The sequence below is a fragment of the Sus scrofa genome, chromosome 2 (assembly GCF_000003025.6).
Source record: "Sus scrofa isolate TJ Tabasco breed Duroc chromosome 2, Sscrofa11.1, whole genome shotgun sequence".
In the NCBI taxonomy this organism is placed as follows: Eukaryota; Metazoa; Chordata; class Mammalia; order Artiodactyla; family Suidae; genus Sus; species Sus scrofa.
In genome coordinates, this window is record NC_010444.4 from 3,028,916 (window position 1) to 3,052,220 (window position 23,305).

The window sequence follows — 23,305 nt, forward strand, 5'->3', positions numbered from 1 at the left end:
AGAGGCAGGAGAAGTGGCCGCAATTACAGACACGATTTGGGCTGGAGCTATGCGTGCTCAAGCACACAACTCAATAAAAGGTTACTGCGAGTCACGAGGAACAGGTTTCTCCGTGAATGATTTTAGTGCCCACCCCCCACTTCTGTACAGGAAGATGCGAGAATCTGGGCTCATTAAAATTCTTCCTGAGACATCTAACCATCTAAAATCTCTGTGCTTTTCCAAAGCTCAGAAATCCTCACCCTGTTCTCCATCCTGAATTCCTCTCGGGCTGCAGTCCGTTAGCAACTGCGGTGACCAATGACTTGATCCTTGTAGAACTGGATGGAGGGCAGCATTCTTTAAGTTTATTTCTCTGACTCATTAAAAAAAAAAAAAAAAGAAGAAGAAGCAGGCAAGACGAGTGTGGCAGCTCCATGATGTCATCATGAACCAGGCTCTTTCTATTTTTTACTCCACCATCCTCAGCAGGGAACTTCAATGTGCCTCATAGTCCAAAAGAGCTGGCAGAGCTCCAGCCCTCACACCCATATCCCAGACTATAGGAAGGAGAAACAGGGGAATGGGAACTGGCTGCTAATGGGCATGGGCTTTCTTTTTGGAGTGATAAACATGTACTAAAATTGATTGTGGTGACAGCTGCACCACTCTGAATATACTAAAAACCACCGAACTGTATGCTTTAAATAGGTGACATACAATTTATGAATTACATCTCAACAAAGCTGTTTTAAAAAATCATGTAATGTGATATTAAGTGATACCCCTACAAAAGAAAAAACACATGAGCTCCCTGGTGGTCTAGTGGTTAGGACTCGGAGCTTTCACCCCGAGGCCCAGATTCCATCCCTGGTCCGGGAACTCAGATTCCACATCAAGATGCTGCAGGCTGTGGATTGGGGGGACCCACCTCCCCAACACACACAGTAAGAGGGTTGGGTCTGGAGAGACCTGCAGTTTTAAGGAGGGGGTCAAAGTGGGCCTAGAGCACAGACAGGCTGGAGGAGGAAGAGTAAGCTGCAGGCACCTGGGTCCCGGCAGAGGGGGGATCAGTGCAAAGGCCCTGAGGCAGCAATATGCTGGCAGGTGGGAGAGGCCACTGGGCTCTGGGCAGTGTGGCTGGAGCTGAGGCAGGAAGGGACAGTGGGAGGAAAGGCAGGGGGCCTCAGGAGGCCCTGGGGCCACCGTGGAGGTCACAGCCTGAGATGTTGAGATAACTTTAGGGGTCACCAGAGGTGGGAGCAGCCCCAAGGGGGAGGCGCTTCAACAACCCATGAGAAGTCAGGTGCGTGGACGGGGCTGGCGGGGAGGCAGGTCACAGACTAGTCGCAAGTGGGACGTGCGGTCGGATGCGCTGGCAGAGCAGACGGAGGGAGAGAAGGGGTCAGGGTGACCCTCTGCCCTGCAGGTGACACAGCCACAGGTCCCGGGGTCGCCCACGGTCACCTTTGGGAGGGCGGACTTCAGCCCACCTGAGGGTCACCAGACATTCGCCCCCACCTCCTCGCCCTGCCCGCGCCAGAGGTGGCGTCTCCAGGTCTACCACGAGGTCAAATCAACAGAGAAAATCTTGCCGTCAAACCTAGACGGTGCAAGTCAGCAGGCGATCCCTGAGGACGGCCGAACCCGCCGGCTGGCTTTAAACGTGGGTGAGGAAGAGCAGCCCTAAGTCTGCCAGTGGCAGGAAAACAACAGGCCACCCCACTGACCTATTCGCATCCGCCTGCGTTCCCTTCCGTGTGTCATCGTCACGGTCAGTCAAGTGCAGCTTCTGTCTGCCCAGGGCAGAAACAGCCAAAGGGGTGATGAAAAAAAAAACCACCCAGGATTTAAAACATGGACTGAGACTAAGGTACATCACTGTTTCAGGAAAAACGAGCTCCTAACACAGTCGTTACCTCTCCCGGTTAAGACGCGTCCCATTCACTCCATCGCTCCCTGCAAGATGCTCTCAGCTCAAGCTCGGGGCCCGCTCCTGGGGCCCGGGTCAGACAGGGCGAGGCAGCGGGAGGGGCCGCTCCCTCCTCCGAGGGAGAAACGGGAGCGTGACCAGCCGGCCAGGCAGGACCACAACAGCCCAGCAGCCAGCCAGCCGCGTCCCGCTCCTGCACGGCGAGCCTGTGTGCGAGGGGCCCAGCGGCCTTCGCTGCAGGATGAGGCACCAAGCACAAAGCGAACCAGCAGCAGGTGGATCAAAAAAAGTTTATTTGGAACATTTAATTTAAAAAAACCATACCTATGAGGTGTGCTACAGAAATTTAGATACAATAATTGCATATAAAACCCGACCTATCTGTGAAAATGCACTTCAGGGAAGAAAAGCCGTCCCTCGGTCACTGCCACCCAACCCCCGAGACCACCCACGGGATCCGGGAAGGGCGCTGCCCGCGGGCCTCCGGGTCCCTCGGGGACGGGCTCCCGCAGCGACCACGCAGAGGGGCCACGGAGCCTCCGGGCCAGAGCGTTCCCCCTTGTTCGCTCCCAGTTCTCAGGTCAATCGAGCAAATCTGGTTGTCTCTTAACTTGGTATTTTGGCAGAAGAGCACAGCTCCCTTGATGGGAAGCGTTTCTGGAGGTCACCACAGGGAAGGGACCCACCTTCCCGCAGCGGAGAGGCTGTCCTCCCAGGGCCGGCACTGGCCGGGTGACAAGGGGCCACCAGCAAGTGCCGGCCAGGCCTTCGGACCCAGGGGGCGGGAGACTGCAGGAAGGGCAGTCGTTAAGGGCCCAGGTGACACTGCAGCGAGGGGCCGGGGCTCAGGCGGAGAGAATGACAGAGACCGTTGGAGCCCGAGGGGTTCCGGGGCGTGGAGGCCGGTCCCCACCTCGGAGCGGCTGTCCCTGTGGTCATTTCCACAGGCCCCTCCCCATTCCCAGCCACAGGGACAGGAGAGACTCCCCAGACGTGCCCCCTGCCCCAGCGACAATGGGCGGAGACGACCCGGTCCCCAAGGTCCCCCAAGGACTCCCCGCGACAGTCGATTTGGCAAAGAAAGAAAATACCTTAAATGCATAAAAACAATTACCGACCCTCCGAGGAGCATGATTACAATATATTAGCAAATTCTGTGGCGTAAACATTTCCAAAAGCATCAGCAAAAGTATTAAATGTAAAAGCCGTTGGGGTCGGCCCCCCGCGGAACCAGCAGGAGGCAGGCGCGGCCGGCGCGGGCGCCCTACTGCCGCAGCTCCACGTAGTTGGCGGGGAAGAGCCCGTACCTGCCCTTGCAGAGCCCGCGCCACCAGCCGTCGTCGATCATCTCGATGTTGGTGATGATGTCGTCGGGGTCGAAGGAGATCTCGTCGTCGCCCGCTGCGGAGCAGGGCACAGGGCAGCGGTGAACCCGGCGATGCCGGGGCCGCCGCCGGGAAAACCCGCCAGGCACGGGGCCCTCTCGCCCGGACCGCACGCGCCCTGGGGACGCGGGCCCTCGGGAAGCGGGCCCTCGGGACGCGGGGCCACGGCTGCGACCCGCTTCCTTCCCACCGCCCCCAGCCCCCTCCCCAGGGGAGGCGGCGTCCTTGCTGGGGGAGGACAGGCAGGTGGCAGGCGGCCCCTAAACACACCAGGGTTCGGAGGCAGCCAAGCAGCCCTTGCTACGAGGGCAAGAACGCGTTCGCTGAGGCTCCGAAAGCCAGGCTGCTCCTCCTGAACAGGGAAGCCTGGAGGGAGCCCCGGCTGAACGGGAGGGGCCGGGCGGGCGGGGGCGGGCGAGACCCCCCCAGGAGGGAAGCTCTTCCCAGGGCAGAGGACGCTCCCCGGAGTGGCTGGACGCCTGGACCAGGAACCACGCTACAGGGGCTGGAAGTTCGAAGAGGATGAACGGGACCTTGGGGGGCCCACAAAATCCTCAGCAGCTGCGAGGGGAGACGTGGGGCCCTAGCAGTGGAGAACGTGGTTGGCACCAGTGGGCCAGGTGACAGTGGTGACCACCACGGCGGAGGACAGACGGAGGACAGACAGCCACAGACGCTGCCAGGATGCAGGGCCTTGGCCGGGCCGCCAAGGGTCACCCCAGAAGGAAAAGCGCCAAGGGCCTGAGGGGCAGGGGGCTGCTGGGGGGCTGCTGGGGGGCTGCTCCGGGTGGGATGGGAGGGCACTGGGGCCAGGCCCAGACAGGACCAGGACCAGAGAGTTCTGGGTACAGCTGGTAAACGTGAGGGCCTCTGCAGGTGTGGCGGTCTCAACAGTGACTCTGCACTCTTGGAGGAAACCGCTTCTGTAGCAGTGTCCCGGTTTGGGCTTTTTAGGGGGACGGGGCACCCTGCAGCTCTCAGGCGATTCAGGGAGGGAAAGCCAGGAACTCTCTGCACTGCATTTACTCTTTCAAGTAACTTGGAAAATGCAGCGAAATCCCCATTTCTAAAACGGTGAGGGAGGCTTGGAGGGACGGCGGCGGCCCTCCCGCGTGGGGCCCGGGCCCCTTTCTCACCAGCCTGGTAGTCGTACAGGGCGATGGCCGTGATTCCAAGGTCGTTCTCGTACTCGTCATAGGCACCTTCCTCTGCAACACAGAGGACCCCGTGAGGGCCCGGGCCCCCTCCGCTGACGACCTTCCCGAGGCTGCGAGGCTGCGAGGCTGCAGCGGAGGCCAGGCGGGAGGGCGCTTTCCTGGGGCGGCCAGGCCCCACCCGCCAGGAGGACGGGCTTCAAGGGCCTGGCTCCCGGCTCCAGCCCACCTGGCGAGGGCCAAGGACTCTGACAGGTCCCAGGACACTTTCAGAAGGTAACTTTTTACGTTTTAAATACTTCGCACTAATTTTAAGAACGGTCACATCCGAGTTAGGGGAATGGCAAGTGGGAGACGGCCGAGCCCGCCTCACAGCGCGCTGGGGGAGGCAAGAGCTCTGCCCTGTGTCGACTCTGGGACGAGGCGCCTGTCCCTCCCAGGCGGAGAAGGCCTGGGTTAGGCCCATCCGGGGACATTCCCGGACGCCTCATCTTTACAAGGAAGAGCTGGACCTCGGCGTTCAGCCCCCTGGGAAGACGTCCGAGGCCTCACGCTGCTCTGGCTCCTGCCAGCGTCCAGAGACCGACTGGGACCAGAGGGCAGCAGGAACCCCCTCCCTCAGGCCCGCCCTGCTCAGAGGCCCCCACACACTCAGGGGTCTTCCTGGAACCCCGACTCCCGAGGCTGGGCCCGTCCAGAAGGAGAGGAGGCCGGAGGGCACGGCTGGCGGGGGGCAGCAGGGGAAGAGGCGACTTTCAGAGAACGGGGGCAGAGGGGACAAGGCAGGGGCCGCACCTGCTGGGTAGTGGCCCGGGGCCTCCGTGCTCTCGTAGACGGCCTCCGGCGCGCAGGCCTCTCGGTAGCCGGCAGCCTCCACGCTGTACACCGGCTCAGGCTCGTGTGTGCTCTCGGGGGCCCTGTAGCTCGGCTCGGCCTGGAGGGGAGCCGCGTCCTGTGAAGGGTCAGGGAGACAGTTCTCGCGGCCCGGACAGGGTCCCTGAGCCACACAGCCGCGCTGCAGTCCCAGCTGAGACGAACTGAGGACGCCTGGGTCCCAACCATGGTACAGCGGCAGCGGCGAGAGGACCAGGGCCCAGCCCCTCCCCCACAGTCCTGTTCTCGCACCTGGACACCCCTGTCCTACTGCCACCGGAGACCCGTCGGGCGCCCACCTGCCGGCACCGCCAGCCGTCAGGGCTGCTTTTTCCAGGGGCGGGTTCGCCCTGTTGCCTTGCCAGGCCCCAGACCTCCGAGGCCACCCAATCCCCCAGGGCACCTCTGAGGGCAGCTCCACAGCGTCTCCCCATCCCACGGCCAGAGCAGCCAAGCCCGGGGGGCGGGGGGGCCGTTCGCGCCAGGCCCTCTGTGGAGGGGAGGCGAGGGAGTGACCACCGAGTCACACGCAGGAGGACACCAACAGCGCTCTGCTGACACCCCCGAGCTGCAACCAAACTCCCCGAGCCCTGACACCAGCCGCGGTTTGAGGGTCTCCGTGTCCACGGGGCGCTGACCCGGGCAGTCAGACTCACCTACAAACTGAGCAGAAGCACCCACCTCGTAGACGGGGCTCGACGGCGGCCTCTCCGGAGCGGGCTGAGGCGTGGGGGACGCGGGCGGCGTGGGCTTCTGGGCCCGGGCCTGCTCCTACGGTTCAGAGACGGGGGTGGTCAGCGGGGAGCCGGCCGCGCCACGTCACCGGCAGCAGCACCTTGGGAGTCCGCAGAGAGGGGACACTGCAGACGTCGGGGCGGGTCTGCTCTGCAGCACGGGTCCCCGTGAGTCCTCCCAACAGACCCCCGGGCCCGCGCCCCCCCGCCGCCCCTCACGACCCCGGGGCTGCTGGGACCCAAGCCAGAGGCAGCAGGCGGCCGGTCACCCACACGTGCCCCAGGGGCCCACGTCTGCCTCGGACGCGGAAACACAGGGAGTGGTCTCTGCACGTCACATGGACGCGACCTCCAGACACAGGGAACGGGCCGTGGGGGAGATGCTGAGGTCCTGACCCCAGGCCTGCGAATACGGAGCCTTCCAGGCACGAGGCTGCACCGGTGGCCAGGCAAGGACCTGAGCTGCGGGGTGGCCTTGGCGTGTCCTTACAAGAGGGGGCAGAGGGAAAGCAGAGGTCGTGGGGGTTAGGAAGCACCAGAGGCAGGGACACGCTCCTCGGGAGCCGCCAGCAGGAGCCAGCGCCGTGCCGCCTAGGACTGCTAACGTCCAGACGGTGCGCTGACAAACGGGGCCCAGCCCCTGCACGGTGGGAACACGGCGCAGCGGCCCCGGGAAGCCAGTGCTACAACCGAAAGGCTGGATTTCCTCCCCGCCACAGATAAGGACCTGAGGCTCCAGGGAGGTGGGTGGCTCTTGGGGGTGGGGGGGGGGTGGGGCAGGAGCTACACCTGCTCCGCCAGCCTGCCTCTCCTACAGGGGACGGCACCACTGTCGTGTGTCCTGAGACCCGCACAGCTCTCGGCACCAGAGCAGCTCTGCATGGCCTGCAGAGGGCGGTCACGAGGCCCCACAGCGCCTGGAACAGCGCTAAGTACCCATGTCTCCTTGAAGCGGCCACGCTTGGGCTGGGCTAAGCATGGGCTCCCGGAGTCCCAGGCCTGTGGCCACACTGCAGTGGCACAAGGTTCTGTGACAGCCACTCCCGACCCGGCCGGGAACAGAGACACCCGTGGGCTCTCGAGCTCTCAAGAGTTGAGAGCCGAGCATCGTGAACCCCGCCTGCCCAGGGGAGTAAGTACTCAGACGCCAGCGCCCCCCACACTGCAGGGCTCAGGTGGACAGGGAGAGGGCAACCCGGCCAAAGGGACTGCAAGGGAACCTGTGAAGCCAAGAGGCTGGATACAGCGACCCAAAGCCACTTTCTTCCCAAGCCTTCCACTCCTTCTGCATCGTTCAGGTCTCGGGGGTTAAACTCCAAGTCACAAAACGAGAAACAGACGCCTCACAGCGTGATTACGACGAAGGGAAACCACAACGTCCCAGCAATTCAGGAACGGCACGTGGTCATCACGCAGGCCTCTGTCACTGCGACCTCACGCACACGCCAGCACGCGGATCGGCTCATTTAACCCGGTCCCCAGAGCCCGGCGTTTCCTGCCCACGCGTTTCTTTCCTCAACCACCGTTCTCGCTGGACCGGGTTCCCAGGGCCCTCACTGCAACCCAGGAGGGGGTGTCCACGGTGGAAGGAAAGCCTCGCGGTCTGTGATACATCACGCACGTCGCTTCAGCTTCTACCTACGCCCCCAGTGTCGAGGGGCTTCCACAAGCAGCTCAGAGCCGAGCCCAGGTCGCCCAGAGCAGGTGACAAGGTGGGACCAGAGCCATTAGGCCTCAGTCCCTCCAGAAAAGCTGGGGAAGGCGAGTCCACACCCTCCTGCTCACTCGTCACGGCTCCCGTCTCCACCCTCCCTCGTGGGAAAACAGGATGAAGGTCCCAGGCCGCCCCACAGCCCCAGGCTCCAGGAGCAGGTGCCACGCGGGCAGGCGCACTGCGTTCATGGGGAACCCCTGTGAGCCCAGCCGCCCCCCAGAGAGTGGGTTCCTGGGGTGCGACGAGCGCAGAGGCTGCGGGACTGAGGACAGGCTGGTGGGCGCCGCAGCACTGGGTCAGCAGGGGCAGGACTGGGGCAGGTCAGTGGACGAGCGTCTGGGGACAATTTAGGTCCCTGAGAGCAGAGCGTTCGGGGCGAGCCCAGTGCCATCCCCAAAACCTCTCTGGATCGCAGATAGGGAGCGAGGCAAGCCCGCAGCCCGAGGTCCTGGGCCCTCTGGCCACGCTGACTCACCTCCAGCTGCCGCCGGGCTTCTTCCTGCTCCTGCCTCTCCTTCGCCATCCTCTGCGCCCGCTCCGCCTCCGCCTTCCGCCGGTCCTCCTGCTCCTTCTCCTTGGCCAGGTTTTCAAAGTTGGCTCTGATGTTGCTCGTTTTGCTGTTCACTACAGAGGAAGGAGAGGTGCCCTCAGCACCGCCTGCAGTGTGGGGTGTCCAGGTCAGCGCCGCGGGGGAGGGACAGTTGGCAGCGGGTGGGCTGGGAGCGGATGGAGGGTTCGAGGGGTGAGGGTCTGTGCGTTTGCCACACAGCAGGTGAGGGCGCCTCTGCTGGAGGCGCCACACGTGGCAGGACTCGCAGCACAGCCCTGCGTGGGGAACGCCGGGGGGCTCCAGCCATGGCTGTGCCCTTTCCCACCAGAGCCTCGCCAGGAGAACCCCGAGGACGCCCTTGGTAAGACAGGAACAAGCCCAGACGTTTAGAACACCTCCAGCCTCTCACACTCTGCGCCCAAAAGGGCGGGCGGGGACACCACGACTGCTGCCTCGCAAGTGCGGTGGCGCCCCCCGGAAACACGTGTGTCTCTCTGAGATGCAGCTGAGCCCGTTCTTCGTGGACTCTCTCCTCCCTGAGACGACACGACGGAAGCACCAGGGCTGGGTCACCTGGGTGAGCGCAGACCCGTTCTCCAAAAGGAGCAAGCGGAGCCTCTTGTGCCAAAAACTACAGTGTTTGTTGTCGGTGGGAAAATTCAAGCTTTCGAACAAAATGAGAGGTTTGGGGCGCCTGTGCCCACTCCCAGCTCCACTCAGCGCCTCTGCCAGGCTCGATGATGAGGGCTGAGTGACGAAAGCGCGTCTGGGTGCGGGAATCGCCACAGTTCGGGCACCGCGACCTTCCCGTGACCCCGACGTGACGCCGCAAAGGCTGGTTGTACAAGGGGGCCTGGCCTTTAAGAAAACCATTGACTGGCCACCTGCCGGACAGGGGTACGAAGACTCCCCCAGGGGCTGGCAAGGGCCGTGAGGACCCCTTCCCTTTTCTAACTGGAATCTGGCCAAGGCCAGGTTTTCTTCATCCATCGAATCTGTCCCAAGAGACCGACGGGACGGAGAAGCAGCTGCCAGCTGAGCCGTCCGACGCGGGGGAGACACAGCGACGTACACCAGCGTGGACCGCAGCCAGACTGGCGACCAGAAGGGGTGTAAGCGGCACGAGCTTTGAATCACCACGTGCTGCACACCTGCGCTAACGTGACACTGCAAACCAAGTCCACAAAAGTCGATTCAAAGCACGCTACTCCTCTCGCCCCTCGACTTTGAGCGTGTGGTTCTTTCATGGACGGCACTGTTCCGTCAACACGTGAGTTTCACTATGTCACACAAGTTACTAAAACGCTCAGTTCTTCCGTTTTAATTCTAACACAATAAAGCTCAAGAGACACGACCCACATAAACAACGCTTTCTAGGGCCTCGGCAGTTTCTACCTGTGCCCCAAGACCAGAGTCTGCAGGCTGCAGACCCACAGGGAAGAGTGGCCTCTGCTTCCCGGGTGTGCCTGAGCCCTTCTATCCCGTGTAAATGCCCCCCCAGCCAAATCGTATTTCCTCTGCGCCCGGCCCATGATCCAACGGCGTGCCAGCAGGTGCCCGGAGGGCAGGGCGCGGGCAGCCTGTGGCTCAGGCAGACGTGGGCACTCGCTGCTCAGACACCACAGGCACAGGGAGGAGCTCAGGTGGCCAGGGCTGGGGGCGTAGGTCCGGCAGGGACCACCCAGAGCCCAGGCCGGCCGTGAGAGGGCCCTGGAGGACCCGCGGTCCAGCCCTGCTCTGCTAAAGCATCCCCCCCACCCTGAACAGAGCCCCTGCCAGGCCAGAGAGCTGCGAGGAGCCGTTCCGGAAGGTGCCTCTGCGCCACTGCGGAAACCGCTTCCAGCAAAGGCGCCCTCACACTGCTGTCTGGCAAACGCACAGAACCTCACCCTGGAGCCCTCCGTCCGCTCCCAGCCCACACGCCGTCAACTGTCGCTCCCCCGCGGCGCTGTCCTGGACACCCCCCACGGCCTGGAGCCGCTCTGGGGGACCCGCGGTGCGCTGGGGGCGGGGACTTACCTGCTTCCACGGGGACAGTCTTCTGATAGGTGGGGGCCACCTGGGCCACGTCCTCAAAAGTGGAGGCGTTCTACCGAGACAGGACAGGGGAGGTCGGGACCGAGCTCTCCCCCGACTCCGCGGCCCCTGAGGGCCTCACCTTCACCAACGCGGCGCCTGCCCGCGAGTGCCCGCAACCACCCGCCTGCAACCACCCGCCGGGAGCACAAAGGTCCGCCCGCTCCACCAGCGAACAGGCGTGAGCAGGTGCCGAAGCGCACGGGCGGCCACACGGGGCGGCATCAGAGAAGAAACACTCGCGGCGGGTGAGGCAGCAGGGCCAGGGCCCTGGGGCGGCGGATGCAAGGCCCCACCCGGGAGTGAGCCCCGAGTGGGCCTCGGCTTCCGGCATCAGGGTGCAGCTCAGCATGGGCTCACAGACGCGCGGACGGATGGGGGCGCGAGTGGAGGAGGGCGTGGGGGAAACGCCAGCACGCTGCCGTCCAACCCGAGAAAGCGCCTCGAGAAGGCAGCAGAACCACATTAAGAAGGGCCCCACCGTGCACCTCCACCTGCACAGCCACAGCCAAGTCCGCGTCCCTCGCAGGCTCTGGCCACACAGAGGCCTGGTGTTGAGGAGGGCGCGCGGGAGCGCCTGCTCCCCGGGGAAGTGCCCCCGCCTCCACTCTCCCCGAGAAGCGCGCTCTTGGCTTGGTTTGGGGGAGGACCTGGCTCTGCGAGCTTGGAGGGCCTGCCCTTCCGGGAAGCACAGCCCGTCCTGCCGCGCGGTGAGCACAGGCGTCCCCAGGAAACCGTGGGGCTCAGTGCAGGCCCGGTTCTTCTGACACCCAGACCACAGAGGAGTCTGGGACTCGAGGGCATCCAGGCCACGGCTGCAGCTGCCTGCGGGCGGCTCTGGGATGCGCCCCTCCCCCAGCTGCAGGGACAGGCACCTCCAGGACAGCGAAGGTGACCCTAAGTCTACTGCCCCGACACGCCCAGAGTTCGGACTAGGAAACCGGCCCTCCGCTGCGCTGCAGACCGGCTCGCTGGGACGCGGAAACCGAGTGACGAGGGGTCCCTGGGGCGGGACCCAGCCATCTGTCTCTGGGCAGACGCTGCTGGGACCTCCTGCAGCAACACAGATGCTGCGGGTTCGCAGCCACTGCCACGTGGCCAGCGTGAACACGGAGCCAGGTCCACCATGGTTTACCACTGAGTACTCTCGGCGCAAACAGCCCCAGGTCTGGCGGTGTTCGCCTCGGCCCTGGGCTGGGACGGTGGCCCGGCTCTGCACCTGCACGGCTGGGGGCTACCTCCCCGCAAAACGTGACGGGGACCCACAGCGCAGCAGACAAAGACCGGCCCCCATGTTAGTGACCCACGGGCCTGCCTGAGACATCCGTGCTTCTGAGAACCCGCGCCCGGCGCCCACCACAGACCCCCAGACGTGAACCACTCACCTTATCCATCCGGTCTTTCTGCACCCCGTACTTGCCGCCGAATCCTCTGGAATAATCTGAAACGTGACACGGCCAGTGCTTACCCTGGGGCTGGGGGCCGGGGGCCGCCGCCAGCAGAAGCATGCGGACAGATCCAGAAACAGCCGCGAAGGCACCGGGGCGGGGCGACACAAACCACAGCAGAAACCACAGCACCGGACCAGGCGCCCTGGCCAAGCAAGTGGGGCAGGGCAGGGGTGTGGCATGCTCCCGCGCTAGGGGCCGGGGGTGAGGGGGTGGGCATGGGGGGGTGCGGTGGACGTGCAGGGGCGGCTGGCGGGCAGGGTGCCAGCTCCTAGCACAGTTGGCCCAGCAGCGGGCCCCCCAGCCTCCCCGTCCTGCTCTACCAAGTGCTTAAAAGGAGGCGCCAATGCAGACTTGCCCTTTTTTTTTTTTTCTGCTTTTTAAAAGAAAAAAAAAATCCCCAAGGACTTCTACCAGCCCAAGGCTCATGTCACGACGGACGGGACAGTCACATGGTCGTGTGGTGAACCAGCGCCACGCAGGGCCAAGACCACAGCCACGCGGTCTGCCGGGCACTCCCCAGGGAACTCTCCCCACCCCCCCGGACACCAGGACCAAGAGCCGGAACTCGACCCTGGGACGTGAGGACGAGGACCCAGCGTGAGTGTGGCCGCCACAGGGTAACTGCTCTGGGCACAAGCGTGCCAGCCACCTGGACGCCCAGCGTCCGCCTGGAGCCTGGCCGTCGATTTTCAGCTGCATGTCTGCACTGTTTGGGTCTGTGCCAGAGTCAGACCCAGGTGGTGTCGTCAGGAAAACAACACGAAGGCCGAGAGATGCCACCACAGGGAGACACAGAGCCACGCGGACACGCCCGCCGCCCTCTGGTCCTCGGCCAGCGATCGGGCTGAACCAGAAGCGTCTCGCCTGGTCTCGGAAGCAGGAAGGCGGCTCCCTCAACGCTCGAGAAGTCCGGTCAGCAGCGGGAGCTGCAGCCCGAGCCCCGCTCCAGAAACCCGTCACGTCCCGGGTTAGGCCGACCTGACCTGCCACCTCACGCCTGCTTCTGCCAAACGCAAACCCCGCAGGTCACGGGAGAGAAAAAAACGAGCAGGGAGAGGGGCACGAGTCTGCAACCCGGGGCGGGGAGGTGCCCGAGGGGCCCGCCGGGGACGGGGTGCCTCGGGGGCTGAGCCCTGGGGTCTGTGCTAGAAGCGGCAGCCCGGGGGAGGGGGAGCGGGGCGGGGGGGGACAACTGTGCCTTGCTGGGACTCGTGCTTGGCCAGTTTCTCCTTGTAATCAAACCCCACAGCACAGGAGTCCTGCCTCTCGGACTGAACACCAAATCTGCCTCCGAAACCAGTCTTATAATCTGAAAATCCACGAGCCACAGTGGGGAAGACAACCGAGAGAGGAAACACAGGTCTGGTTAGCGTCGTCCAAGCACGTGCGGGGGTCAGACGCGTCCTCAGCGGCAGCGGCAGCGGGAGCGCGCGGCGCGGGCCGGCCCGCGGGCAGGGCCAGGCCGCTCAGAGGGGCTCCCGACACAGGCTCCCCGCGAGGAGGGGCTTCCTTCCAAACCGCGGGAGGCAGAGGCCCCCCTCCAACAGGGAGGGCGGCCTCCCGGGCGCGAGCGGACCTGTAAACGCAAACGAGCTCCTCGGAGGCCGTCGGGGACGTACCTTTCTGGGACTCGTGCAGCTGCAGCTTCTCCTGGTGGTCCCAGCCGAGGGCACACTTGTCCTGTCGGTCTGTCTGCACGCCAAACTTCCCTCCGAAGCCCTTCACGTAGTCTACGGGACAAGAGAGGCCAGTCTGGTGTTAACGGGGCCTGCGGCACAGGGAGCGCGCGCTCCACCCGCTGCGCCCAGCCCTTCGGGACGAGGCCGGGGACCTCCCAGAGGAGGGCCGCCCCGGGCGGGTCGGGAAAACCACCCCGCCCACGACCTCAGCACCTCGGATGCACACGGACGGGTGCCCGCATGAGCAGCCGCGGGGCAGGCAGCCTGACCCGGCTGACGAGCCCTCCCGCTCTCACCATTCACCAACACAGACGTGCGACACGGACGTGCGACACAGCCGCCGCGGCAGAGCCAAAGCAAGTGTAAAGACCGGATTTCTAACGCAACTGCTGTTTTCGGATCTGCGGTTCTCAAGTTCACCGCTTAAGAGAGCGAGCCCTCGCCTCTGAAGGCTGCTGCTTCTGTTGGGTTTTTCCACTTGGCTCTGGCCTACACCTGCCGCGCCAGGTGGTGGGGAATGAGGGACAACGGAAGACACCTTTCTGGGACTCGTGCTTCTCCGTTTTGCCTTGATACTCAAAGCCCACGGCACTCCTGTCCACTTTATCCTTGTCAATCCCGTACTTGCCGCCGAAGCCTTTGGAGTAGTCTGCAAACAAGGAAGGGGCGGTTCAGACACCAGCAAGGCCGCGAGCGCGCTGCGGTTTAGCAGTCTGAGAGCGCGCTTTCAGCACTCAATCTTATTTCCTTATTTCGTCCTTTTATTTAGGGCCACACCCTCAGCACGTGGAGCTTCCCAGGCTAGGGGTCCACTCGGAGCTGCAGCTGCCGGCCGACACCCACAGCCCCAGCAATGCAGGATCCGAGCCGGGTCTGTGACCTACACTGCAGCTCACAGCAACGCCAGATCCTTCAACCCACTGAGGCAGGCCAGGGATTGAACCTGCATCCTCACGGATACTAGTTAGGTTCTTAACCTGCTGAGTACAACGGGAACTCCTATCACTCAATCTTGAAAAACAAACCAAGAGTTTCCGACGTGGCTCAGTGGGACTGGTGGCACCTCTGCTTTGCTGGGATGCAAGTTCGACCCCTGGCCCCGTGGAGTGGGTTAAAGGATCCTTTTTATGGCCGCACCCACGGCATATGGAGGTTCCCAGGCTACGGATCCAATCGGAGTTGCAGCTGCCGGCCTACACCACAGACACAGCAACATGGGATCCAAGCTGCGTCTGCCATCTACACCACAGCTCACAGCCAACGCCAGATCCTCAACCCACTGAGCGAGGCCAGGGATCGAACCTGAGTCCTCGTGGATACCAGTCAGGTTCATTACTGCTAAGGCACAAAGGGAACTCCAGGGTTAAAGGATCTAGTGTTGCCGCAGCTGTGGTATAGGTCACAACTGCGGCTCAAATCTGATCCCTGGCCCAGGAGCTTTGTATGCTATGGGGTGGCCAGAGGAAAACAGCAACAGAAACAGACCAAACACCTTTGCGGGTCACTGAGAGATCACGAAAGTGGAAAGTTTTCCAGCGTTATCTATATGTAGTAACAGGTCTATGAGGAGAAGTGACCAGGACGGACTAACTGCTATGGCATCTGCCCTTCATTCCAAAAGGGAGTGAGAACTAACAGTCTACACAGGGTGGCTGAGGGCAGGGTGAGCTAGGGAAGCAAGCTGTGCAAAGGCCTCTGCGTCCTAAGCTAAAGTCAGCGACGCAGGCTCGACGTGGAACGTCCTGCGGGAACCTCCGTTCTTCTACGCGGGTCCTCTTCTGCTAAGGCAGGGCTCCGCCTCGGACTCCCTAACGGAGTAGAATGAACCAAAGCCACGGTCAAATCCCTCCCGGGAAGGCCTGGGGCTGCCCAGGAGCCATGCTGCTCCAGGCACTTCGGCCTCTGCTCCCCGACTTCCCGGAGGCGTATTTATTCTTCCTCGAGGGCATCTCGGGGAGAAAATCTGGCAAAAGTGGACAGGATCCACAGCAGGACCTGATTAGCGGGGGGCCCACAGGGCAGAGGAGCAGAGGCTGTTTTCAAGCAGAGAGAGGGCCGAGTTTACCGCAATCCCGCGGCAGGCCAAGCGCTCGGGGCAAGCGGGCCTCCCCACCCGGGGCCCCTCAGGCCCACGGCGGCTCCCCAGGAAAGGCCAAGCCTGGGGTGGGTCCGGTGGTGCCTTTTACTCCTGTTTCTTAAAATGTGGGGTTTTGAAAACATGTGAGCTCTCGGTTTATACGCTGGCAATTACTCTCAGATTTAAACGTGCAGGCCAAACAAAGCAAACAACACAGAAGCGCCAACAAAGCAGGACCTCGGCAGTGGGGGCTGAGTCTTCTAAGTCAACCTCCACGAGCACCACCTCGGGGGACAAAAGGCCGTACATGCATGGCCTAGTGCACGGAGAGGCAGGATGGCTTCTAGGGACAAGGTGGCAGCATGGATCAAAAACGTAAAGTCAGGAGTTCCCGCCGCGGTGCAGCGGGTTACGGATTCAGTGCTGTCTCTGCAGTGGCCTGAGTTCAGTCCCTAGACCGTGAACTTCCCCATGCTGCGAGTGTGGTGAGAGAAAAAGAGAGAAAGAGAAAAAGGCAGAGGAAGGAGGAGAAAGGCATGTAACCATAACAGACACCCACTGACAACAGGGAGGAGGAGGCGCCTGTGCCGGGACAGCCCGCGCTGGGCTGGGCTGCCGGCCGTCCGCAGGGCCCACCTTTCTGCGACTCGTGCTTCTCCGTCTTGCCCTGGTAGTCGAAGCCCACCGCGCTCTTGTCCACACGATCGGACTGCACGCCGTACTTGCCGCCAAAACCACTCGCGTAATCTGCAGAGACAGGGCAGCAGGGGATCGAGCAAAGGGGCCTGACCCAGGAGGGTCCCTCTGGTTCAACACGCAGCCTGGGGGGGCGGCGCGGGCGAGCTCCTGGACAGGAGTGGCGGCCTCACAGACTGCTGTGCAACACAGGGGGCTCTCCCCGCTACGCTGTGACGACCCACGCGGGAGGAGACCCAGAGAAGGAGCACAAGTGTGCCCGTGCATGTGCCCAAGTCCCTGCGGCACAGCCAAGAGGACTACACCGCTGCCCAACACCTCTACTCCAATCAAAGCTTATTTAGTTTTTTAGGGCCACACCCACAGCACCCGGAAGTTCCCAGGCTAGGGGTCAAATCAGCTGCAGCTTCACCGGCGGCTGCCGTAATGCGTCTACAACCTACACCCCAGCTGACGGCAACCGTGGATCCCTAACCCTCTGAGCAAGGCGAGGGATTGAACTCATGTCCTCAAGGCTACTAGTCAGGCTTGTTACCACTGAGCCACAATGGGAACTGCCAAAAACATTTTAAAAATAAAAACGGGGAGTTCCCGTCGTGGTGCAGTGGTTAACGAATCCGACTAGGAACCATGAGATTGCGGGTTCGATCCCTGGCCTTGCTCCGTGGGTTAAGGATCTGGCATTGCCGTGAGCTGTGGTGTAGGTCGCAGATGCGGCTCGGATCCCATGTTGCTATGGCTCTGGCGCAGGCTGGCAGCTACAGCTCCAATTGGACCCCTAGCCTGGGAACCTCCATATGCCGCAGGAGCGGCCCAAGAAATGGCAACAAGACCAAAAAAACAAAAATAAATAAAAACGGGATCTTCCTGTGGCTCAGAGGGTTAAGGATGTAGCCTCGTGCCTGCAGTGCTTGGGTCACTGCTCTCAAGCAGGTTTGATCCCTGGCCCAGGGACCTCCACATGCCTTAGGTGTGGGAAAAAAAATAAAATAAACTGAAACTAAGCAAGACATGGTCTCAAGTGACAACTCACCAAGAGATCAAGCACAGCTCTTATTTTCCTTTCCAACTATGAAAGCGCCTTTATCAAGTCATTAGATGAGCCCTTTCTACGGGCAAAGCAGTTTACGTGTGACTTGTTTTAGTTCTTTTGCTCGCATTTTATTGGGGCGCAGTCAATCTACTACGTGGAGCTGAGTTTGGGGCAGGGCGTGACGACGCGGTTAGAGGCACGCACGGACATAAGTGTTTTTTCAGGCTCTTTCCCGTTACAGGATATCACAAAGCATCGTGCGGCCTTCCCTGCGCCCGCGGTAGGTCTCTGTGGGTTATCTACTCACACAGACGAGCACACATTTTAAAATGCACGAGTCACCACCCAGTGTCTCACATGAGCGACACTGGATGCCGCCTGTGCCCTGCAGCCTGGCCCCTTCTGACTGCCGGAGGACAGAAAGGAGCCGCAGTCCCACCGGGGAAGGAACCGTTCAAGCAGAGGTCAGTGCACAACGGAAGCTGCACAGCCTGAAACCCTTTCTAGAAAAGACTGGATGCAACAGGGCAAGCCAGGGGACCGGGCAGGCCGGGCCGAGCGTGCTCACAGGCCCAGCTACTTCCCCAGGGCATCCGAGGACCTGCAAGAGGCAGGAGTAAACAAGCCTGCACAGCAGGCCTCACGGGCTCTGAGGAAGGGCCAGGCTTTGGTTTAAACGAGGCTCCCCGAGGCCAGCACGACTCGGTGAGGGTCAGCCGACGGCACGTCAAGGACCGCAGGTGCGCGGCAAAACCCTCAGTCCTCTAAGGCTCCGGGACCCGTCCCTGGAGGGAAGGTAGTTTTGCCAAGTAAAGAGCCAGCCTCTCAGGGGACCAGGCTGCTCAGACAGAGGGAGGGAGCATCTGCTGCAACGTGGCTGCTGCTCGGGGACACAAGATGTGGGGACCTCGCCGTCACATGATACCCAGCTGACCCAGAGCCCGGAGAAAAGAGCCATGTCCCCCCCACGGTGACCCCTGCTCCAGGGCGAGGCGAGGCCTCCAGTGACCGCGTCCTCCTGCTGGCGGCCGGGCGGGGCTGCCTTCCGGATGTCACCTGCGCCCCGACCTCGTACCTTTCTGTGAGGCGTGCTTCTCAGTTTTCCCCTGGTACTCAAAGCCCACGGCCGACTGCAGGGACAGAAAACAGGAAACGCACTTTCGAATGCCTCTGAAAGAGTTACTCCGCGGCCACGATGCACAGGATGCTGCAGAAAACCTGGAGCATCTTCTTTCTGATCCCTGATTTCCTGAGCCGCTGATGCCCAGGCCCTGGGGCTCTGCACCTGCGCCCCGTGAAACATTCACCAAAGCTTGGGGGCTGCCCAGCTCAGCTGGCTCCTCAAACGGGCTCCAGGAGAGGGACATTAACGGCAGCGAGCCGGCACCATGGCGGGCACGGCACATGGCCTAGGAGACTGGCAGGTGTGGACCCGGGCCTGACATGGCCAAGCCGAGCTCCCTGATCCAGGCTCTCAACTGCGAAAACCCAGAAAAGGGGCTGACAGCCCCGGGCCAGGGACTCGGAGGACAGGCTGGGGCTCAAGCTGCCCAAACGGCATGTGGGCGCTGAGCACAGCCCTGGGAGTAGGCGTGGGGGCGCTCTGCCATGTCTGCATCCTCAACAGCCCCCACTGGCATTCTCGGGCAAACGTGAGGCTCCCGGGGCCATCTGATGAGAGAGACCAACTCGGGGTTGCTACAGCAACCAGTGCAAAACGCCCTGGCCCTTCCCTGTTCTCGCCTCCTAAGGACCATTCGTCCCAAAGCAGCTGGGAAGGGGCCCCTTGAGCCCTGCTGACCCAGTCGAGGCACCTTTGCGACACCCCTGCAGGTCTGGAGGACAGGCCTGGCTGCACGTCGGTGTTGGCAGCGAGCTCCCACCTACAAGGAGGGGCCCCAGGGGCCCACAGGCCTTGCTCACCTGGTCAACGCGGTCCACCTGGACGCCAAACTTGCCTCCAAAGCCCCGGACGGAGTCGACCTGCGAGCAGTGCTTGGAAAGCTTCGACTGGTACTCGTGGCCCACGGCCGACTGGAACAGGTCGCGGAAACCAAGAATCAGACGGTCGCCAGTGTCCCCACCTTGGAGCCCTCCCTCCCCAGACAAGGTCTCGGGGGCAGCCCCCGCTTCGGGTCAGTGTGGGCGACCCCGGCTGAAACCACTCCACAAGGAAGCTGGCCCAGGGGGCTGACGCCCAGGGCATCGCAACGTCACAGCCCTGGGCAGGCGCGCGGGGCTGACTCCGGGCGCCCGGTCCAGCGTTCACCGCACTCTCTCCCTCTCAAGCTCCCCAGAAGCTGCCCAGGAGCCCCGGCCCAAGTGGGGGCTCCTGACGTGACTGGGAGTGAAGAAGGGGGCCGGTCCCCACCCAGAAACCACGGAGCCTACAGCTTGCCTAAGGTCCCTCACAGGAAAGCTGCTGACAACGACCACTCAGGCGTCCAGGGTGGAGCAGGGCCTGTCCACCGCAGTGGCAGCACCGCTGACAGAGAAGGGAGTGAGCCTGGTGACGTTCTGCTCAAGGCCACCTCCTGTCCAAGCAGCCGGCCCCCGGCTTTCCACAGCGTTTGCTACGCGGTTAGCAAACGGCGGCGCGGGGCACACCCGGCACCCCAGCGTCTGGGGAAGAAAGCTTCTTGGGACACAGCCACGCTGTCCCCTCCCGCTCGCTCTAAGGCCGCTTCCGTGCTGCAGCCACACAGCAAGTTCAGGAGCTGCCTGGGGCCCCACGGCTGCGGCAAAGCAGACAGAACGGACTCCCCCTGACTCTGCGCGGCCCCCGCCTGCTCCAGCCTCACAGGCTCCTCACCCCTGGAGCTGGGCACCAGGAGCCAGACCTGCTGCCTCAGCAGGATGGCCAGTGGCCATGGAACCCCCCCCAGACATCGAGGACACGGGATGACACGTCACCAACATGTGACCCAGTGCCGGGCGAGGAGGCGGCACGACCGAACCTTAATTCTTCCTCGGGCAAGTCAGCCCCAACCCCGGAGGGCCCCCCGCCACCTCCTACAGGGGGGCGCTGCCCGGCCACGCAGCACTTCACACGCTGGTCAGGGCCTACAAGAGCAGCGCCAGCTGTCCACGCCTGCCACAGGCCAGGGGCCGAGTGGGTTTGGAGCCGCTGCTTTCCTCCGGGGGCCGCTCCGATGCCCGTTGCTGGGTGCCCAGCCCCAGAGACAGAGCCCCTGCAGATTCCGATGGCAGAGACCAGCCACCGCAGCTGCCAGGGTCTCACCCCCAAAACACTGGCAGACGAACATGGAAGCGGCAGCGCAACCAGAGGGTCCCCGGCGCAGTCCTTCACCACGAGAAGGTCACAGCGCTGTTCTGAAGACACGGCCAGAGCAATGGCTCAGCAGTTCCTCCAGCTTTTTGGTCAAAGCGGCTTTGTCCCCCAACTGCCCTGGCTCTTATACGGACTACTACCAGACAGTGGGCACCGGGCAGAGCGCTGCCAGCAGCATGAAGGTACACACTGGTCCCCGCTGTGGCTGTCGAGGAAGAGGCCTGGCTTGGGGACCACAGCCCCCTAGAGCCTGAAGGAGGGGTGTAAGATGCTCCGACCACCATGCAGACCAGATCCCGGGGCTGCTCCGCCGTCCCGTCCTCGCCCCCTGCCACGTGCGTGCTGGCTCCGCCTGTGTTTCATTCTGGAAGGCCCGCGAGAGGCAGCCACCTGCCGGAGGGAGGCCTGGGCAGAGGGCCTGGGGGCTGAGACTTGGCCGGCACAGGGCAGCGCCCTCGGCAGCAGAGAAGCCAAAGTGACAGCAGTCCCGTGGGCCTCGCCCAGCGCTTCCCGGGGATTTTCAACATCTTCCCTGACGCGTCGTTTTTCCAACCCAGAGCTGAGAACCAAAGGCACCCGCAATTCCCGCCGGCTTCAAGTCCCTGGTACCCTGCGAGCACTGGGGTCTGAAGGGCTTCTACCCACTCGATGCTTTTGCTGCGGACACACCCGGGGTGGCCCGCGTGCTCTTAGAAGCCACCAGACGTTGTGAGGTGCAGGGCGGCTCGGCGCCCTGTCTGCTGTCCAGCCCTCCCCTGGGCTGACAGTCACTGAGGAGCACCCGCCCCCTGCAGCCTCCTCCCATCTCAGCCCCTGCTCCCTGGTGACCGGGGGTGGGCAGCAGCCTGTGCCACGGCCCGGTGGTGCCAGCTCAGACGCCAGTCCCATCCGCACAAGGGGCAAGTGTGGAATTACAGTCGGGAACCCGACCCCAGCGGACGCCGCCACACGGAATAAAGGCCGGCATCTCGGGTTCCCAGCCCGGCGAGCGATCGGCTCCAGGGCCACCTGCGCAACAGCGACCCGCCTCACCGCAGGCGCGCACACGACTCCGCCGTCCTCTCTGCCGGGCGGAACCAGCCCCAGGCGGACGTGCGCCCTCCTTGGAGGGCAGAGGAGACCTCGCGTGCCGGCCGTGACATCCGTTAAAACCTATCTCACCTACGAGGACGTGGCTGCCCCTAGCCCGGCGGGCAGCAGCTTGCTGCTGGGGCCCAGGCTCTTCTCTGAAGGTCACCAGAGGCTGACGAAGGACAACAGCGGGCCTGTGGGCTGAATTCTCTCCCACAACGTGAAACAAGACCCGCGGCCTCGGCTGCAGACTGGCACCTGCACCCCCCCAACCAGGGACCTCGCACACATGCTGGGGACCTGGCACATCTGGTGGGGACCTCGCACACACCCACTGGGGACGCCGCACACCCCCGGGGGGACCCGCCCCTGCAGCCAGGCTGCTCCAGGCTTCTGCCTGGTGGCCGGGCTGACCCCTGGGAGGCCTGTTCTCCTGCCCCAGGCCCCCTGCACACCCCCGCTCCCCAGCAGCTCAGAACCCTAAAAAAGCTTCTAAAAAGGAGGCGCACGTCACAGGTGAGGTCAACCCCTGGCCCATCTTGTTCCCAGAGCGGACTCCCAGCTCCCCGGCCCAGGAAAAGGTCTGCCCACGACGCGGCCGCGCACTCACTTTGTCCATCCTGTCCTGCTCGACGCCGAACTTCCCTCCGTAGCCGTGCGAGGCTCTGGGTCCCGTCTCGAGCTCCTTCTCCTTGAGGGTCTGGTGCTCTTGAAACACGTTCTCTCTCAGCTTGTGTATGCTGGAAGGGAAGAGGCGGGGCGGCGCCATCCGCTCAGAGCCCGGCGTGCCGGCGTCGCGGGGCAAGAACGGGGACGGGACGTTCTCTCTGCAAACCCGCACCGCGTCCTCACTCGCGGCCCAGATCCCGCCTCCCCCGACTCCGGGCTCGCAGAGTCACGAGCAAGTGAATGGAAAAAAGAACCTCATCTGAACACACACGGTGGGTCCCCCCAACACACACACACACGCACGCACGCACGCAGGCAGGCAGGCAGGCACGCTGAAACGTGGCCTCTCTCCCGCATGGACAAAGCCGCTCGGCATTCAGCAGAAGCCTGAGCCAGGACAGCTGGTTCTACCAATGTCAGCCGAAGCTGAGGGGCAAACACAGCCACAGCCCCGCAGGTTCTGTCCAGACGCCCCCGGACAGAGGCCAGAGACGCCCAACAGTTAGACGGAGTCTCTTTACTTGAAGGACTCCACTTTCTATGCAAAGGTGAAGTGAAACACTCTCGGAATTTACAACGTAAAAGCCATTTGTACCCTGAACACTGGGACAGTGGAACAGACCACGTGAGGTGCCAACACCAGGCAGGCCAGGGGCCGCTGCAGCTGCCACGGTCAGGAAGCCGGAGCAGCGTGAAGGCCACCTCACGTGGTGCCTCTCTGCCTGGGAGACACCCACGTCCACACCTCACCATCCGAACAAGCCCAGCACTGCAGCTTAGGAAGCAGCCGGGGGAGTTCCCATTGTGGCTCAGTGGGTTAAGAACCCACCTAGTACCCATGAGGATATGGTTCAATCCCTGGCCTCGCGCAGTAGATTAAGGATCCAGCGTGGCCGTGAGCTGCGGTGTAGGTCGCAGATGTGGCTTGGATCCCACAAT

The 23,305-nt window shown here is 62.9% G+C and overlaps 1 protein-coding gene across 13 annotated transcripts in view; it reads right to left on the reverse strand.

The window, feature by feature from the left end:
* CTTN (cortactin) overlaps nt 2,188-23,305 on the reverse strand; it is a 29,694-nt gene continuing 8,576 nt past the window's right edge. For 4 of the 13 annotated variants that reach the window (XM_021082648.1, XM_021082650.1, XM_021082647.1 and 1 more), the window contains 14 exons: nt 22,308-22,437; nt 19,258-19,368; nt 18,410-18,464; nt 16,242-16,352; nt 14,067-14,177; nt 13,469-13,579; nt 13,048-13,158; nt 11,784-11,839; nt 10,342-10,411; nt 8,248-8,396; nt 6,006-6,095; nt 5,247-5,403; nt 4,434-4,505; nt 2,188-3,313 (listed from right to left, as the gene is read on the reverse strand). In XM_021082648.1, coding sequence (XP_020938307.1) covers nt 3,177-3,313; nt 4,434-4,505; nt 5,247-5,403; nt 6,006-6,095; nt 8,248-8,396; nt 10,342-10,411; nt 11,784-11,839; nt 13,048-13,158; nt 13,469-13,579; nt 14,067-14,177; nt 16,242-16,352; nt 18,410-18,464; nt 19,258-19,368; nt 22,308-22,437 — 1,471 coding nt within the window. In that variant the 3' untranslated portion in view covers nt 2,188-3,176. The remainder of the gene's footprint in view (nt 3,314-4,433; nt 4,506-5,246; nt 5,404-6,005; nt 6,096-8,247; nt 8,397-10,341; nt 10,412-11,783; nt 11,840-13,047; nt 13,159-13,468; nt 13,580-14,066; nt 14,178-16,241; nt 16,353-18,409; nt 18,465-19,257; nt 19,369-22,307; nt 22,438-23,305) is intronic. The other 9 variants (XM_021082654.1, XM_021082651.1, XM_021082655.1 and 6 more) reach the window with 5 other exon arrangements.